Below are 17,338 nucleotides of genomic sequence, written 5' to 3'. Positions count from 1 at the left end.
AAAACGAAACCAAACTGCTGAAGGAAAATGGGGTTTACGGTAAATCTCAGTTTTATTACTTCACAGGAAAATGGGCTTCATGTGATGCACGAACACACCCAGAAGACACAGTTGTTGGCTTGGTGGAGTTACGTCTGTGTCATTTCCCAAGGTTTAAATTTTCACGTTGAATAAATGCTACAGAGAGGTAATGCCAATCAAAGCTCTGAGAAAGGAAAGGCAGCTTCAGCATTACGCCAGAGATTCAACACAAGCCAGCAAACTCTTTGCAAGCCGGTCTGGCTCGGTAACGGTGCAAGTGAAACATTCAAAATATCACCTTCACACTCAAGAGGGCCAGATATGATTGGAGCAAGAGCACGTTTGACAGCCCGAAGGTTCAGCTCCCTCCTGCACATATCTCACAGCTTAGCAATAGGCATCTCTCTACTTACCTTGCAGAATCAAGGCTGCATCTCATATTTTTTTGATTTATATCAGCTGCACAGTCATTTTAAACTATAGATTAAAGCAAACAAAATTGAAACTAATAATTTATTTCCAATTGTGTTTAAGGTTTATTATAACTCAGGTAGCTTAAATTTGTCATGCACAAGATGGAGGCTTCCCCAGTTCTGGGACTATTTGTATAAATCAGCACCGCGAGACAATCTCTTTGGAACAAGTCGTGAAATTTAAGCATCAGCCAAACCAGTTCAGAGTGATTTATGAAATTCTGAAGATCGCATTAATGGAATTCCTAACAGCCATAACTACATCCACATAAAGGCGCCTCTCATAACAAAAACACTCCACACAGTTCTGAATGTTTCAAGAACTGGTAAAATGACTACAGATTATGGAGTCCATCTCCTCTAAGGCATCAAAGACATTCTCAAGGAGGAGTTAATTAGTCCAGTTTCACAGGATACGCCATTACAGCGGCTGAGATTCTGACTGCCTGTGATTAATTTCACCAACATACTTTGCTTACATTAGCTCTGTTTTCAATTTCCCCTCCTTTTCCTCCAGAGGCCTCTCACTGGTGTGTTCACAGCTGGAGACCCAAGTGCAGCTCCTCTGTACTGCCCCATAACCAACTGGAACACTTGTCAGCAAACCTCTAGATGACAAGACAGACATAAGAAGTACTTTCCAACATGCATCCTTCCCCACCCTGTCCCCCAGTACACAAGGCGGCAGATTCAAATGCCTCCCTCCCCTCAAACAATCTGGTACACGTGCACCTCCTTCAAAGCAACCGTGTTCCTGTGAAACACGAAGTTCATAGAAATACTGTTCAGCTGGTCCCACCACGTGGCAGCATTTGGACCGTTCACATGATAGCAGCGCAGAGAGAAGACAAGAACAGCAGTTCTGGCTTCCATGTTCTACCCCAGCATGTGAGAAACTATGTGCCAAGCTTCAATTTTCATGGAAGTCACCCTCCACTGCTCGCAGTCGCTCACCGCAAGAAGGTGCTGCTGTTTGTACTGGTAACGCTTCAGGGAAACCCAAAGAAACCACGTGCTGTGGGGTCCTCTGCACCAACGTACGTTCAGCCCGTCTGGGTGTCAAGGTTCTTTCCAATTCAGTAAGTTCCTTGTTTAAACTATCTAACCAAGTGCTCAGGGCCTTATCTCGCTAATTGAGCCAGCCCTTGCCAGCTGCCAGTGAGGGGAAGTGAGCACATGCAAGGATACTGCAGGACCTCCTGCTCTAGCACAACACAGCATGCACACACTCCCACCTCCCGCCCGACAGCGCTTGGCACCCCCTCACTCTCCCTGCTCCCTCCCGTATTCTAGGAGGGATTTGCACCTGGTTTGGCTCAAGCCTGAATTAATTTGCAAGACGGGGAAGTCAAAGTTGTTTTCCCCCATCAGAAGACAGGGCTATGGACAGGCACAAAGTGAAGCCGTGCGGCAGATGATGTTCAGCACTGAAAATAGTTTTCTTCTGGACTCACCTCTTTATCTGGCAGAAAAACACAGCGAAGACATTTGCTGGTCTAGCAGTCCCACACAACAGTCTCTTCAAACAAAAGTAGCTCTCTTTAAGCAAGGAGCACATCACAGTTTACAGATCAAGGCGAAAAAACACTGCTCTCGCTTATTCCTGCCCAGTGCAGCAACACAGCAAAGTTCAGTGCCGGACCCGCAGCCTCCTATCCCTCCGGAGCAGAACGACATGGTCTTGTGTGTTTGTACGGCACCCACCACAAGTGCTATTATTCCCACCCAGACCCATCAGTGCTACTGAATGCAAACAAAACCAGGGATGTTTGAGACAATCAAACAGCAGATGCAGCAGAAGTGAATTAATTTATATTTGAACAAAGGCAAAAGCCAATGGAAGGTTAAACACGACAAGCTTGAAGGGAGTTCATTTGAAGACAGAGCTGAAAGGAGAGATGCCAAAACGGTACATTTCACTGTATATCGTGGAACTGGAAAATGAGCCAAAGCCAGCAGATTTAAACAGTTACAGCCAAGGAGTTTATCTTAGCATCTAAGCTGTGACTCTTCAGGGCCAGCTTTATAACTCTCCCTAATACACACATCATGGAAACTTCTGCAGCATACAGGAACACACCATCAATCTGACTGGCTGAACACCTTCGTACTTTTTATTATACAGACAAGTGCTGAAGCTTTACTTGTGCAAAGGCTGCTTTTTATCTATAGGGACAGGCTGATAATGACAGCTGCATATATGTTAACAGAACAAACTTTATTAGCAATTTGACTATTTAAAAAAAGGGCTCTCCACAAAGTAAATCCATAGATGAGTTTAGCCAACCTAAAAAGTGGTAATCCGGTATTATACAGAAACAACAGGGACAATGGAACTATCAAATAGGTTCTAGCTGTTCTTGTTATGGCATCGATTTTTTTTTTTGATACATTCAAAGCATTATTGCATCAGAAAACATATCATGCAACTTTTATGTTTCCAGACAAAATCACCTGTTTGTCAGTTCTAGCTACATCTCAAAGGTGCACCAAATCTACAGTTTTATGGTTTTAGTTGCATGCTTTGCCTATATGCATGCTCAGATAATAAATATTAAATACAGGAAAGAACATAAGAAAACCAAACTGACATAAGGAATATTTTACGGCAGCTCTATTATGTTCTGCCAGTTAAAGAGCTTGTCAAAAAATTGAGGTAACAACAGTGGCCACACCACTCAGCTGAGAATCGCTCAAAATTCATGGAAGTTTTCAGAAATTCAAGTACACAAACACCAGCTGCAACTTGTCAGAAATGCCAGAGAAATTAGGTTGTCTGCATTTTATTAGTCTATTAGCTGGCGTTCACACAGCTCCTTGTAAATCCTTTTTCTCACTCGGGGCATATCTTCCTGGGAGAACTGAAAAGGCTGATCTAAGGCGAGGCACTTGCAGTACTGAGGAAAAGGAAAAGGCTTGATTGAAAAAAAGGACATTTACTATATGAACAACAGAGGCCATTGATTTTTATAAAAGAATACTCTTACCTGGAGCACAAAAACCCCACAGTCACTGTCATTTTTCTGTTGTGGAATGCACTGAAAGAAGAAGAAACATGTTAGGTCTTTACTTATCCTTTTATTCTCTAAGTCCTGCGTAAAGTCCAAAAGGAGGTTTGGCACAGTGATCAGGTATCTTGTTCTCAGAGCTAGCTGTTCTGCAACACTAGAAACCAGAGTTGTAATTACTTATTCTGATCCCAACTTCTGCAAGGTGACACTCAACACCTTGTTAGAATAACACCTAACATTTAGAAAAATATATAGTGTAGGACAGAAAACAAATTACAAATCTTTCTTTCAAGTTTATTTTCTTTTAGTGACCTACACAGAATGGCTTCTCGATTAGTTTAAATAAATGTTTGTACAGCATTATCTGCTTTACACAGAACAAAACTGCATCAGCAAAGTCACACAGGCCTAGAGGAAGATTACTCTCAGCATCCACACTACCAGCAGCGGCTCTCCTCCCCCCCGCCACACCAAAGGCTCTCAAAGAACATAAGAGTGGTACATCGTCAGGTGACACGACTGAGCAAGACAGTCTCCCAACGGTAACTTCCAACCTTCATTACTTCTGCCAACATACTCAGTTTTGATACACGGACTTAAAAAGTCCCACTCAACAGTGCTGCTATGTCTCTGTTGAAGAGGAAAAGTAATGATTTATTATTTTTCCTCAACTCCCAGATCTTCCACCTCACAGAATGCAGGAGGACAAACTCTGACTGCACAGGGTGTGCATGAGTGCAGAGAGGGGTCATTTCATTATTGTATCAACATCTAAAAATAAATCTGTGTGAGGAGGGAGCTGTTGGGAGTATGTCTAGTGTGCAATGACCTGTTTTATATCTTTGAAGCCATTATGGGATGGCTACACAAATCACATATTCCCTCATTTACACTACACACAAGTTATTCTCTTTTATTGTTGCCAGACTTTGTTTACTTGTGATCAAATGCAATGTGCCACAAACAGCCCCGGAGACAAAGCCCTCTGTCTACAGAAAATACAAAATACAGGCAGCAGCAGCATTAGCCTCTTCCCTCCCTCACCAAATCCACCCATCTGGCACAGTTCAGAACAGTCCTTTCAGGAGAAGTGAGGAAGCTGAGCATCCAGCTCATGCGGTCTTTGACCTTCTGCCAACATGGGCAGCAGCTACAGATTTTGCTGCACGGGTATTTAATTGTTCAGCGATTAGGCTCAGATCACCCAGTCATCTGCAGAAAGTATTGAAGAGCTGGTGGGAGCTGAATGAGCAACAGAGCCCTAAATCCCACTTGTAACCTACTGAGTCCCTCCTAGCACCCTCCGCACTGTCAGCCTAAAACAATTTACTACTTGTACAAATATCTGGGTTTAGAAGCAGCCTCCTAAAATCTCCCAAAAAGTTAGACTCCAGGGCTCAAAGTGTTGCCTTTACCTTTGTCACAGCAGTCTGCCAACCCTGAAGAAACTCAGGGCGATTCTTCTCCTTTGCTTCAGTCAGCAAATACTTTCGAATGTTCTTTAAAAGAAAAGGAAAAAAACCAACATTATTCACCAGCTAAAGAACAGGAGAGAGACACTGACATCTTCGCTGATAGGTACCCTTTGGACAATGAGGACAAATTTCAGGTGAAAATTAAGCATTAGGAGCTGAGTGCAGATCTACAGATAAAGAAATTAACTCTGGTGGGTACTGTGCCTTCTACCATCAAGGCTCATTTTGGTCTATCAAGGGGAGCTTTAACACCCCTCAGCCTCACTGTACACTGGTATACTTAATACCAGAGCAGCTGTGGCTCTCAGACACGTGGAGACACACCGTGCAGTCTGGCCTGTGGTCTCTCCTGTCTTTCTCAGCTGACACCAAGACCCTCACATTCGGTATGACAGCCTTTTCCTGCCTGAATCTTAACATAGAACGCTTTGAGTTCTGCACATCATCAACAAAACTCCAAGAGGAGTTTTAGTGACACACAGGGAAAATAGTCTGATGCAAAACGAGGGAAGCAAAATAAATGAGCCGATGGTCTTGGGTTAAGCAAATCCTTCTATTTCTCTGTAAACAGGCTGGTGTTATAGCACAATTTAAACACGCTCCAGCACAGTAACATTCACTTTAGTGGGTGGGTCACAGTGGAGTTTTGGGTATTGGCCTCCCTTCCTCTAAAAAGCACAGGAATAGAAGTGTCTGGTGTTTGTGAAACATTTAAATGCAAATGCCTTGCCTGGAGTGGGATGGGAGAGGCCACATTGCAAGGCTGCAGGAGTGACTGTAGGGCTGCTGAGAGGGACCCCTGGTTTATGTCTCAAGTGCAGAAGCTGGAGACCATGAGGTCTCTTGCTCCCAGAACAAACATTAGTTTCATCCTCAGCAAATGCCAGCAGGAAACTAGATTCTCCATTCAGAAGCCCAAGCTGGGAACTCTCCTGGGTACAATAATTACTACTCTTCTGTAAGCCAACATCTACACACAGTTAAAAGTAGAGGGCTGGTGCATCAAGCAAGCAATTAAGTTGACAAAATTAACTTTTGAAAGAGAGTCATTACAATTTGCTAGTCCCAGCAAATGTTTTCTGGCTGCTCTCTACCAGGAAGACTGATAATTTAACTAACTCCAGTGTTCAGGCTACAGCATTGAAAGGTCACTGGGTTATGACCAGAGGTACACAACCCGTACCCATGCAGACAGAAGAAAAAGGCAACACACTGCTAACAGCACAGCAATACGTAAACCCCACTGGGCAGCACTACAGCATCATCAGTCCTGTTCTCTCACCCAGGCAGCTTCCCCCAGGAAGGACCATCATTTATCACTTCCTAAACACAAGTCCCTCAGCAATTTAAAGAACTGTCTTTCCTCTCCTTCTGGCTAGTCTGCTTCCCTACAGCACTTGGCTCTGAGCCCCTGATTTTTGCAGGAGTGACAAGACAGAGCCACAAAAGGTGTGTTGATTACCTGGTCAGGCTAATTAGGCACTAGGCAACCCGACCTAGGGTTTGGTATGGCCTGGTGGCTCTGTATGACTCTCGTGGTCTGTGCTTCACCCCACACATGTAAACAGACAAACTGCATGTAAAGTTTAAGGCTGGACAGAGAAAGGGGGAGCAGTTTAAGAAAACAGTTCAAACTTTGCAGACACGGCTGTCACTCTTACCTCTACACAAAACTTAAAATGAATGCCTTGGGAATCATAAAATGAAATAACTCGATTGGGGATGTTCACAGTAATCAGGGACCAGTGGACTTCCAGGTGAATAGGAATTAACAAGAGAGTCTTTTTGAACAAGTCCACCTGGCAAGAAGAACAATATACGTTAGAGACAATTCCTCAGGCAGAACACTGCAAAGCGAGAGATTAACCATAACTAAGTCTCCTCTCCACCACCCTGTAACAGAAGTCTTCTGCCTCCTCCACTCATTCACCACATTCCTCATGTTTATGTCAGTCACAACTTATTAGCAGGTAGAAAAATACAGTTATAGCACAGAAAGTGGCTAAGGAGCATTGTACAGCACCAGAGTTAGTCACCACTGTATTTGTGGCAAAATCCTGCTCACGTGGCACTTCAACATCTGCGTCGAAGGGGGATTTCTTAAGTAACGACAGTAATACAATCAAACTTCAATTTGTGTTAGTCACACATCTTCAGCAGTCCCTTTCCTGCAGTGCGAGCACTGATTTCTAGCAGAGCTGCATCACAGATAGGTGACAGATGAAGCAGTTGTGATTACAAAGATCCCATAAAACCAGCAAGCTGGTGCAGTTAAGACTCCCTCCGCCATAACACAGGCTCTGTAACTTGTCAGAGGAAGGCAGAGAAGTGCATGATGCTTTGGTGAGCAGAGGAAAGGAGCGGGTGAAGGCAGAGCAGATTCATCCTGTCTTGAACTTAACTTTGTAGCAGATGTACTGTGGTCACAGTCAAGCAAACAAGGGAGAAGGTCTTAAAGTACAGAACAAGCAGATCAGATACAACACCCCCGGTGTCTGTGTGGCAGATGAGCTCTTATGCTTTTGGAAGCCAGCCAAGCCAGGGCCTTTCATGATCTTCCTTCTCTGAGCTCCTCTTGAAACGGGTGTCTAATTGCTGGGGTTTTGGTGGTACAGTCCAGAAAACAAGCAAAAATAGAATACTGAACTAAATGAACTCATCCTGCGGGAAGATTCCTGTGCTGCTTTTTTTTTTTTTAAAGCACTGTGCAATTTGAACAGTACGTAATTGCTGCACTACTGGTAAAGGCAGATCTTTTGTCAGAAAGAAAAGTGTATTTTTTGAGTAACAGTGGAAAGTGAAGACACAAAAAGGTCTAGGCATTCACAGCAGTCATCAGCTGAGCCTCGCTCACAACAGCACTTTGATTGTCACAAGCATCAACGATCCTTGCTCCCCCCTGCAGAAACTGCCTCCTGACCAGATTACAGCACACTCGCTACACACCGATCCATCATCCTTGGAAAGAAGCAAAGAGATGTCAGCCAGCAGCAAGCTGAGCTCTCGGAGGAAAACTGGAACAAGATAAATGAATGACACACCTTCTGTGATGTCCAGCAATAGCAGAGCCATGCTAAACTCAAAGGTCCTCATGTGACCTGAGTTGCGGGATTGCTGCACGTGTGCAAACCTGTAGCAGAAGAGTGGAAAGAGGCAGCCAAAAGCTGGAAGGATCTTTAGTTAAGACCTGACATACAGAAAGAATGGTGGCAACCTAGATTTGCTTCACCAAGAGAGTGCAGAGTCAGCTAGCTGACTGGATCAGAGCAGGAGTGCCAAACTGATGGGCGGCCAGAAGGGGCAGACACAAACCGGAGCTCTGAAACCACTGCAGCTGGACACAGAGGATCGTGTCCTTCTAGGCTCCGGCCTCCTGTATCCTAGGAGGGAGCATTTATAAAACTGGGTACAATACCCTGGTGCATCAAAAAGCAGAGGCAAGTTCCCCTTAACTGCACAGTGCAGGATGAAGCAGTCTACTGAATCCTTCCAATAGAAATAGCTTAGTTCTCCTTCTTGCTGTAGAGATTCCTCAGGAATTCAAGTGTAAATGTCTAAGCATCTGTCCTGCTCTCATCTGGTCCCTCCTCAAGCAACAGGAATACAGCTTCTGCTTTCAGAATCTACCTTCACTTTCGGATTTTTTGCAAAACTTGGGTTGCTGGAGAAAAAGAACATTTAAAAAATAATCTGGGAATATTAAGCACCAATATTCAGTCTCTCTTTTTAAAGAGATTTTAATAAATTATATGAATAGATTTTATATTTGGATAATGAGTTCATCTCTAACATTTCACAGATGTGTGCTATTTAAGAGCTTCTGCAGAAAGATCATACATTCAAACGTGGTCCCTGATTAGTCTTGCTTCATCTCCCATATTAGAAAGGACAAATGTTCACAGAAAAGAGAAAGCACTGCTCTTTGTATGAGCTACCTCAGAAAATACCGCAGCCCGTGATCTGGTATGGGTTCTGGAAAGCAAGTGAATTCTGCTCACCATGCAACTATGGATTTCTAATTTCTGCTTTCTAGTACCTGTATGTGTTACTCAGGAGTAACAATTTGATTTTATCAAACAAATCCCAGCCTGAGATAAAAGGAAGAAGCAAAATTAAGTCTGCTCTCCTGTGGATTAGTGTACCTTGCACTGTCAGGAGCGGTAGGAGACATTTCTTGCAGCTAAATTAACAGCTTGCATGAACATACACAGAAATAACCTACCACTGAAGATGAAGCCATTCAAAGCACCCTCTCCCAACACAACCATACTAACCTCAGTTAGTACTAGTTTTATTAACCTTTCCCCACTTTGTACTGCTCCTTTGCAAACCCATCCTTTGCAGGTAATGCACTGTAACCCAGTTTTGAGTTAGTGATTCAACCCAGCCCAACAGAACCAGAGCACCAATGATACCAGGTTAAAGGATACCTTTTTAGTCCATCGTTTTACTCCATTATATCCTTTGGTTACGAGCTGTCTATGAAAAAAGCTGTTAAAGAAATGAACCTAGAAGAGAGAGAGAGAGAGGAGAAATGAGCACAGAAATCTTCATGCACAGCCATTCCCCTTCCCCAGAATAATTAATACAAAACAACTTGTAATGAGGCAATATTTAATGCAGGTTTAGAAATAAAAACTCAGCAGGGACAAACAGAGGCTTTGCCAAGCCTAAACTATTGCTGTTCTTCAGCAAACAAATAAAGCAAGGCTGATTTCCCTGTAATATATGATACGACCCACTGCAGCAGTTGTATTTACACTTTTGTATCTCCAGGCATATCGTGTTTAATTTTTTTTCTGGTGGCAGACTTGTGAGAAAAACACTAGGGTAAGAAGATAGAGTTTCTGTTCTTCTTTACAGGGATTAAGGAAGAGAACGCTGGACTGGCAAAGTAGGGGTGGTGGAGAAGGGAGTAACTTCTGGTGTTAGTTGTTGGAAGCTCTGAGACAAAAAATTATCAAAATAGTTGAGATTTAATCCAAGAACAGGGTCATTTGTATTCAACTCCTATGACCAGCTCCTGACAAAAAACAATATTCTGCTGTTTAAAAGCATTTTTAAGCTATACCACATCCACTTGGTAACTAAAGACCTACATTTAAGGCAAAAAAGGTAGGCTTATGTTAAAAAAAAATACTTAGCTCCAGGTTAACACTATTATTCCCTGTGCTTAGCTTCTTGCAATTACCGGAACAGATCAATACAAATGGAAATCTGCAACATCTGTTTTTAATAATTCTGCTAGTGTAGAGGTGGTAGTAGACTTGAGCTATTATTTGGAAGAAAGTTAGGAAATTCAGCATCTGAAAACACAGTCTAACACCCATTAGCTATGCCAACAGACTTCAAAATAATTTTCTGAGGCACCAGCACAAGATCTCCCATGAGGATTTCAATTATGCACTATGAAGAAAAAGCAGACACAAGCAAACAGATACAATCTCCAATACCACCACCCTAGCGCACACTCAGGAAGTAGAGAGAATGCTAATGAAGAATCACCATCACCACCAATCAAAGCAACAACGCTTCTTCTTCTGAGCCTGAAGATTTTTAAGATTTTCATTCTGCAGAGCTCATCTAAAAATGCCTTTGTCTCATTCTTCCTTTGTGGTCTCACCTGAAAATTGTTCAGCTCCTCTAGTAAACAGATGGCTTTTTATAATTGCCACTGCCGCAAATTTAGTCACAGAAAGGGGGGAGAGGTTTCTTTTTTTCAACTGCCACCAACAGTTAGACACTCCAGTTGGAATGCAGTAAGCATCCTGTTGAGGATGCACAAACCAAAGAAAGACCTGCTGAAGAACCAAGCAGTTCTGCAACAATTCACATTCAGCAGGCAGGCAGCTGACGCAGTTTGAGCTGTTACGGCCCTTACAGCTGCGAGGTGGGCGGGTGGGTGAGTGCTAGCAGCACATGTGCTTGGTTCAGATGCTACCATTCATGGTTTGTCATCTCAGCAGAAATCCATCTTCATCAGAAATTTCAGCTGAAACACCAGACTGGTGAGCGAGGGCATGGATAAAGCACTTTAGAAGTAGGTAAGCTGGAGACAGAAACTTCTAGGGGTGAAAGGAGAGTGGGATGGGCAAAACCAGGGCACCTGTTTTCTACAGGTACCTCAGCAACATCGGGCTACCAGAGAGACCACCTGCAGAACCTGAAACAAGAGCAGTAGCACTGAAAACTGTATTTTAGCACAGGAAAAGGGAGAAATTTGAGCAGCAAATAGCAACAAATTATAATGGAACCAGTCAGAACATCATCGAGCTAAATCTCAATTCTGTATTTGAAATATTCAATGTTCCACCCTTCCCTCTAAATCTCTCATTAGGTACATTTGTATAGTAAGAAAAACCCTCACCTTTTCAGGGACTGCATCCATTACGAGTTCACCATACATGTTAATTATCTGTAAGAGTTAGTAAATATTTGAATATGTACAGAGTAATTTTGTAAAATCCAAACTCCCAAGTTCCTGTAAAACACAGGACCCTTCACACTTAAAACAGCAATAAGGAGGTGAGCAATTACAGTAACACTTTGCTGTAGTCTGAAGGACAAGCACTCTGGAACTAACAGTGGTCAGCCTGGACAGAGACTGTAACTGGCTACTTGACGTTTGCCTCCATCTGAAATGCAGTTTAATTCAATTTAAGTCTACTGGTGCATGCCCTAGGTGCTGCAGCCACCTTGGTTTCTTGGCTGCAGTCCACAGACTGCTGCTTCACTCGGCTGTTCTTGTAACCTGCTCAAGCTTGGAGATGGGGAAGATGCTAAAATCTATATGGGCAGCCATTGTTTTCTCAAGTTAGCGCAACACCATTTCTTCAAAAGAGAATGGTTCAGTTGGGACACCCCCTGCCTTCCTGACTTGTGACCGCTCACTGCCTCCTTTACTTCCCAAGTGCAGAGATAAGGATAGTCCTAGCTACAGATGGTGAACAACTGATATCCTAATATACATGAGCTAAAAAGGGACAAGGAAGCACATAAACAACAAGCATCTCTGACCTGGTCATTCAGCCAGTTCTGGCCTTCCAGTGTAGCTAAATCATCCATATCTAGCATGTGCTTATTATAGAAGACCCGGAAATTGCAAGTGGAGGTTTTGGGATGCTTTTCTCGATACTTCATGATTTCCCTGGTGATAAAAGGTTTTCTAAAACAGGATTGAAAAAGTAGAAAAAAAAAGTCAAGGTCATGACAAATGGACTTCTTTTCTGCTAGGTGTTAGACGTGGAGCGTGCAGTAGCAACACAAGCAATTTGTCCTTTACAAAGTCTAGAAGTTGACTGCTACACACCTATGGGAGAAATCTTCATTAAAGACTTCTTTTAATCTTCCCATGACATCTTTTTCACAGAGTGGTACTAAACTGCCATATTTCTTCATAACTTCATCTAGGAATCCTTTAAATACACCAGAAAAATGAAAGTGCAAACATATAAAAATCTTCCAAGTTCACTAGTCCAATAAAGCAGTCATTTCTTCCAAGTATGAGCAGCAATCATTCTGCACCCAGCCAACACACAGCACCACACATGGCAAGTATATATTTAAGAAAACTAAGCTCAAATTGGCAGCATTAAATAAAAGCGGGGGTAGGGGAAGAAGGACAAAAATAAATAGGCAGGAATCTTCACCACCCAGCTTTACAGGAAAAGATCAGACCCCATTCTTACCATATACACACAACAAACTAATTATACCGCTGCCACAAGGAGAATCCATCCCCCTGCCTATTTCAATTAGCGTCTTAAACAATTTTACTGCAATGTGAAAAGCCATCAGTTGCTGTAACAGCTTCCATTGAAAACGCAGTATCTTGTCCTTACGGTGTGCAGAATTACCCTCCTCAAACGTAAGCAGCCTTGGCTGGCTGAGTGTTTGCAGACTGTTCAGTTCCTCTGCTGCCACCACAGCGAACAGAGAAGACACCAGACAGGCTCTCAGCATGTTTAACTCATTCACCTTTGAATCCTACGGATGGCATTTAAGGTGACACGGACAGCCATGTCAGCCTGCCATTGCCTGAGAAAGCGCTGGGCAACCGTAACACCCAAACCAAAAGATATGAATTAGGAAATAATGAAGACATGAATGCTAGAGTAAATAAGATTTTTTTTTCCTCAGACACAAGACGGGAACGCTGGAGACATAAGTCCCACCCAAGCATCCAAAATAACTTTTAGAATTAAAGAGAATGGAAAACAGAATTTCAACACTTGCTAGTGAGAGAAAAAAAGACCAAGTTGTCCACCATTCTGAAAATGAATTTTTAAATGCAGCAGAAACGTGTACATTTTTAAATGCGTACAGAAAGCTGGATCTGAGACCAGAGTCCAGGGAAATTGCACTAGCCCAGACTCCAGGACTCTCCTCAGGCTGGGGTGCAATGGCATCACTGGACAGTGCAGTGTACCATCCACTCTCTGCTTACCAAGGCTTTAACAATATTTCCTGGAAACGTTCAAGATCAGGATGGGAACAAGAAAGACAAGGGAAACACCTGACAGAAAAAACTGCCAGAAGAACTGCAGTAAGAAAAGAATAAAAAAAAGAAAGGACAGAGACCAAGAACAAAACACAAAGAGCTGAGAAAAGCAGTGAAGATATAGGAAGAAGTACACCTGGATGTGTGACAAATGGAAGGGAGGACTGAAGAGAGAATGAGGAAGCGTTCTTCATGGCAAGATAACCTTCCTCACAACTCTGCCACACACTTGCCTAACGACTTTTAGCCCTTACGTCTTAGTAGCCTGTGATAGGGAGGATATTTCTCACTCTGGCTAGGAGTCTAGAGATGCGTGAGGCTTAAGCGTACCTTATTCTCTTTTTACGTATAAACATTTTAAAAGCTTTTTATTCATACTCTCAGAGGAAGGATTGTTGCCACAGTTACAGCTAACAGCAGCAGAGCTCCAGAAGACCTCTCGCTAGACTCTGACCTTGCCTGGGCTGGTGTAACTCAAGGAGGAAAATATGAAGTTCAGACCTGGTGCAAGATCAGACGCCCAGCACAAACAAGATTTACCATGGGGCTCTGATACTTAATAGCACATCAGAATGCACTAAATACTGCAGCCCGCTAACATCCAAGTTCAGCTGCTGCACAGAAATTCAAAACCCGAGAGCACCCCTAGCACTTACATCTCCTTCATGCATCTACCCTAGGAACTCTTGCTGGATTAGCTGCCTCTTTTAGGGTACAGTTAGTTATTAACAATACTCCTAAAAACAAGACAAGAACTCCTATACATAATTACACCAAAAGTAAAATTCTTTTTTACAGCTTTTCAGTTGAGAAAACTCAGAATTACTCTCCTATCACTACAAAAGCCTAAGAAGTGTAGACTTGGCTTCAACCCTCAGAGAGGAATCCTCAACATTGAAGAAAATGGAAACTGGTCTCACTCACTTTCATGAAAAAGATAGGTAAGAATTCTCTTCAAATTGTTGAGTGCGGGAAAGTTTAGTGTATATGCTCTCTGTCTTTTTAGTTTCACTTTTTTCAGTTATTCAGGCCTCCCATGAACAAGAAGAACATGACTGCCTATCAGACCACAAAACTTTAAACTGATACAACTTGGTTCTTAACTGTTACAGAAAGACTACATCCCTTTTTCTGCTGGACAAACTGGAGAACTCCACTGCAGAAGTGGTCTGTTCACTGTGGTGCCACAGTTCCCTACTTCTCACATAGTATCTGGTCCTTGCCAGATCACGTAAAGCCAGTCATAGAGAAACACATCCCACACTAACTTGTGGATATGGATATGAAAAGCTAAATCATCTTTTGAGTTTCAATGTCTCCATATTTTGCTTTAGAAAATCAATTCAAAAATTGAAGGACAAAAAGGTGGGCAGAAAAATCAGAGCATGTCAAACTTCAAACAACCCCTTTAACACTAGTTGACACCAGCTTTGGGTTTATGAGAACCTATGAGACCAATATCCCCAAAGGAAACACCACTGAACTTGAACATGATATTAATGGCATGGGGTGGCACAACGTGCTAGCTTTCTGCTCCTTACAATGTGCATAGTATGCTGCCATACATAAATAAGACACCGATTACTATTTTTACCGTGTTCCTCTTTAGAGGGGCTATCAAATACCGCATGATCAGCATTGAGTAAAAACAAATCACAGAGCCTTTCTGTTGAACCTTTGCTAAAACTAGTCTTGGCTTTTTAAAAAATAAGCCTACTTTATGAACAATTGTAGAGAAAGCTAAGTGACAACAAACAATATTTGGCTATTAAAACCTGCGATTCATTAAGTGATTTAGTTTCAGCCTAAGACAGAGCAAGAGAAGAGAGGATAAGGCGGGAAGGAAGTATGAGAACACTAAGGATTTTGTAAAACCAAGTTAAGAGTAATAATTGTCAACCATTTAAAAATCTTGGAAGTTTTAACCTCTCTTTTAACAGTTTGACTTGATCTTAAAGGTGTTGTCCAACCTAAATGACTACAATCTTATCACAATCTTCCAAAATCCCATGATAAAAGACACTTAAATCTCAACAATTTTCCACAAAGATTCCAATTAAATTGCATTGCATCCTCTAAAACAAAAGAAGCAGAGGCACCATTCAATTATGTCTCAGAACAGCTTGTCAGATAAACATTGATTTGTCCTTCCTTGATGCAACTCTCCTCTTCGCAGCCTTATTTCACTAAGTGTTATGCCAAGCACTCTTTACAATTCACCGTAAGAAATCACTTTAAAAAAGGAATTAATGCAACACACAAACGCCACGATACACCCAGCTGTTCTCAGGAACTCCTGGAAGCGCTAAGGTAGTAAAAGGTATACCACAAAGCCACGTTGCCAACTGCTCATCAGCCACCAGGGAAGCTTTCTGGCTGTTCCTTTTGCCTCCCTTCCGAGGAGTTCCTGATTTCAGTCCTGTGCTTTCTGGCGAAGGCTCCTCAAGAGGACTTTTACAGTAAGGGTGATCTAGTAACTTTACACCAAAATTGTCCAGGTTTAAGGACCCCTCTACTTCCATTTGGCTAGAGCTGTCCTCATTTTGTGCCAGCTCCATGGATAAAGGTCCATTTGCAAAATTGTCATTGACATCAGAATCCTGCAAGGAGGATTGCAATGGTATCATTCCATCTAGACCCACAACCTCATTAGATTCTGCATCTTCTCGACCTGAAACAGCAATTTCTTTTCCTGTCATGGAGACAAAAACATCAGAGCAGTGATCCTCTGCCAGAGTCCCGTTGGTCTCCACCTGGTGCAAGGTCTCTGCCTCCGGAGAAGCTCTAGCATGCAGTTCTGGCAGGACACCATCCACACTGCCATCCTGCCCTTTGGATTCTGGCTCCTCAGAACACAGTAACGCATCCTGCGTATGGCAGATCTCAGGCGCACATATTTCGTTCTCCTCACCTAAAGATTTGGGTGTATTATTGTTCATATCTGATAAGCTGTACCGGTGCCAAAGACGGTTACTTTTAGATTTCCAGTAGGAAAGTAAATTACACAATCCACTTTCAAAATCCCGCTGGAAGGTCTCTCGATGGTCCCTTGTAACCTTCTCCACCCACCTTGGTTTGATTTTTCTCAATTTGCGGGTTTTGCCTCTTGCTCGAAGTTCCGGGGATTTTATAAATCTATACCGAAACCTAACCATAGAAAGTTTCTTATGCATCATAAATAAAGATCTCTTTTTTACAGGATGACGGTTAAATTTGGACCTCTTTATAGTTGTCAAGGGGCCACAAGTTCCATGCCACTCCCTTTGCAACAGCATTTCCTTTTATAGTTGTTTAAAACTACTAGGACTGTGCTGCCCTCACCATTATCACCCTCCTCCCCGTTGCACACAGAACCACCTTTCTTTACAGGTAAGGCAGCACCGTCCGGCGTTCCACACGATCCACCTAATGGATATTGTCAGAGATGCTATTAAGAACAGCGACAGTTTCAAATTCTTCATTCAAGGGATCTTCACTCTGAAAGAACTCACTGTTGAGTTTTGCTACTGCTTCTCCAGACACGCTTTCAGCTTTGCAATAGGGACAGGACCTTTTCACTCTCAGTAGTTTTGTAAGGAAAGCTGTACTGTTCAACAGTAGGTTTTTGATAGGTTTCTGCATTTAGAGGCACACCAGGAGCCCACCTGCTTTGGAGCTCAAGTGCCTTCCTTCTGCGCTGCAGATGTCTGCACAGTTTGTTGTGATGTAAGCTCACAATTAGCTGAGCACTCTGTCTTGTCTTCTTAGCTAGGAAAAATTGCTTTTGAAAGTGGTATTTCCCAAGATCCCCAAATCCAGTGGTCCATCTTCTAGGGGCCAGCAAATGACTTCTTTTCCAAAGCAAAAGTCTTCTATGGT

General features: G+C 42.7%; 1 protein-coding gene across 1 annotated transcript; it reads right to left on the bottom strand.

Moving 5' to 3' along the window:
* Positions 1-2,289: 2,289 nt before the first annotated feature.
* On the bottom strand, positions 2,290-16,755 carry SENP5 (SUMO1/sentrin specific peptidase 5). The gene is made up of 9 exons (XM_010138232.1): positions 15,807-16,755; positions 12,290-12,395; positions 11,998-12,145; positions 11,348-11,395; positions 9,411-9,488; positions 6,642-6,779; positions 4,921-5,004; positions 3,482-3,532; positions 2,290-3,391 (listed from the first exon to the last, which is right to left on the bottom strand). The coding sequence occupies exons 1-9, from the start codon at positions 16,753-16,755 to the stop codon at positions 3,281-3,283; spliced, it is 1,713 nt and encodes a 570-aa protein (XP_010136534.1). The 3' UTR covers positions 2,290-3,280.
* Between the last annotated feature and the right edge of the window lie 583 nt (positions 16,756-17,338).

The sequence above is a fragment of the Buceros rhinoceros genome, unplaced genomic scaffold (genome assembly GCF_000710305.1).
Source record: "Buceros rhinoceros silvestris isolate BGI_N320 unplaced genomic scaffold, ASM71030v1 scaffold36376, whole genome shotgun sequence".
Lineage (NCBI taxonomy): Eukaryota > Metazoa > Chordata > Aves > Bucerotiformes > Bucerotidae > Buceros > Buceros rhinoceros.
This window is presented reverse-complemented; position numbering and strand designations above follow the sequence as displayed.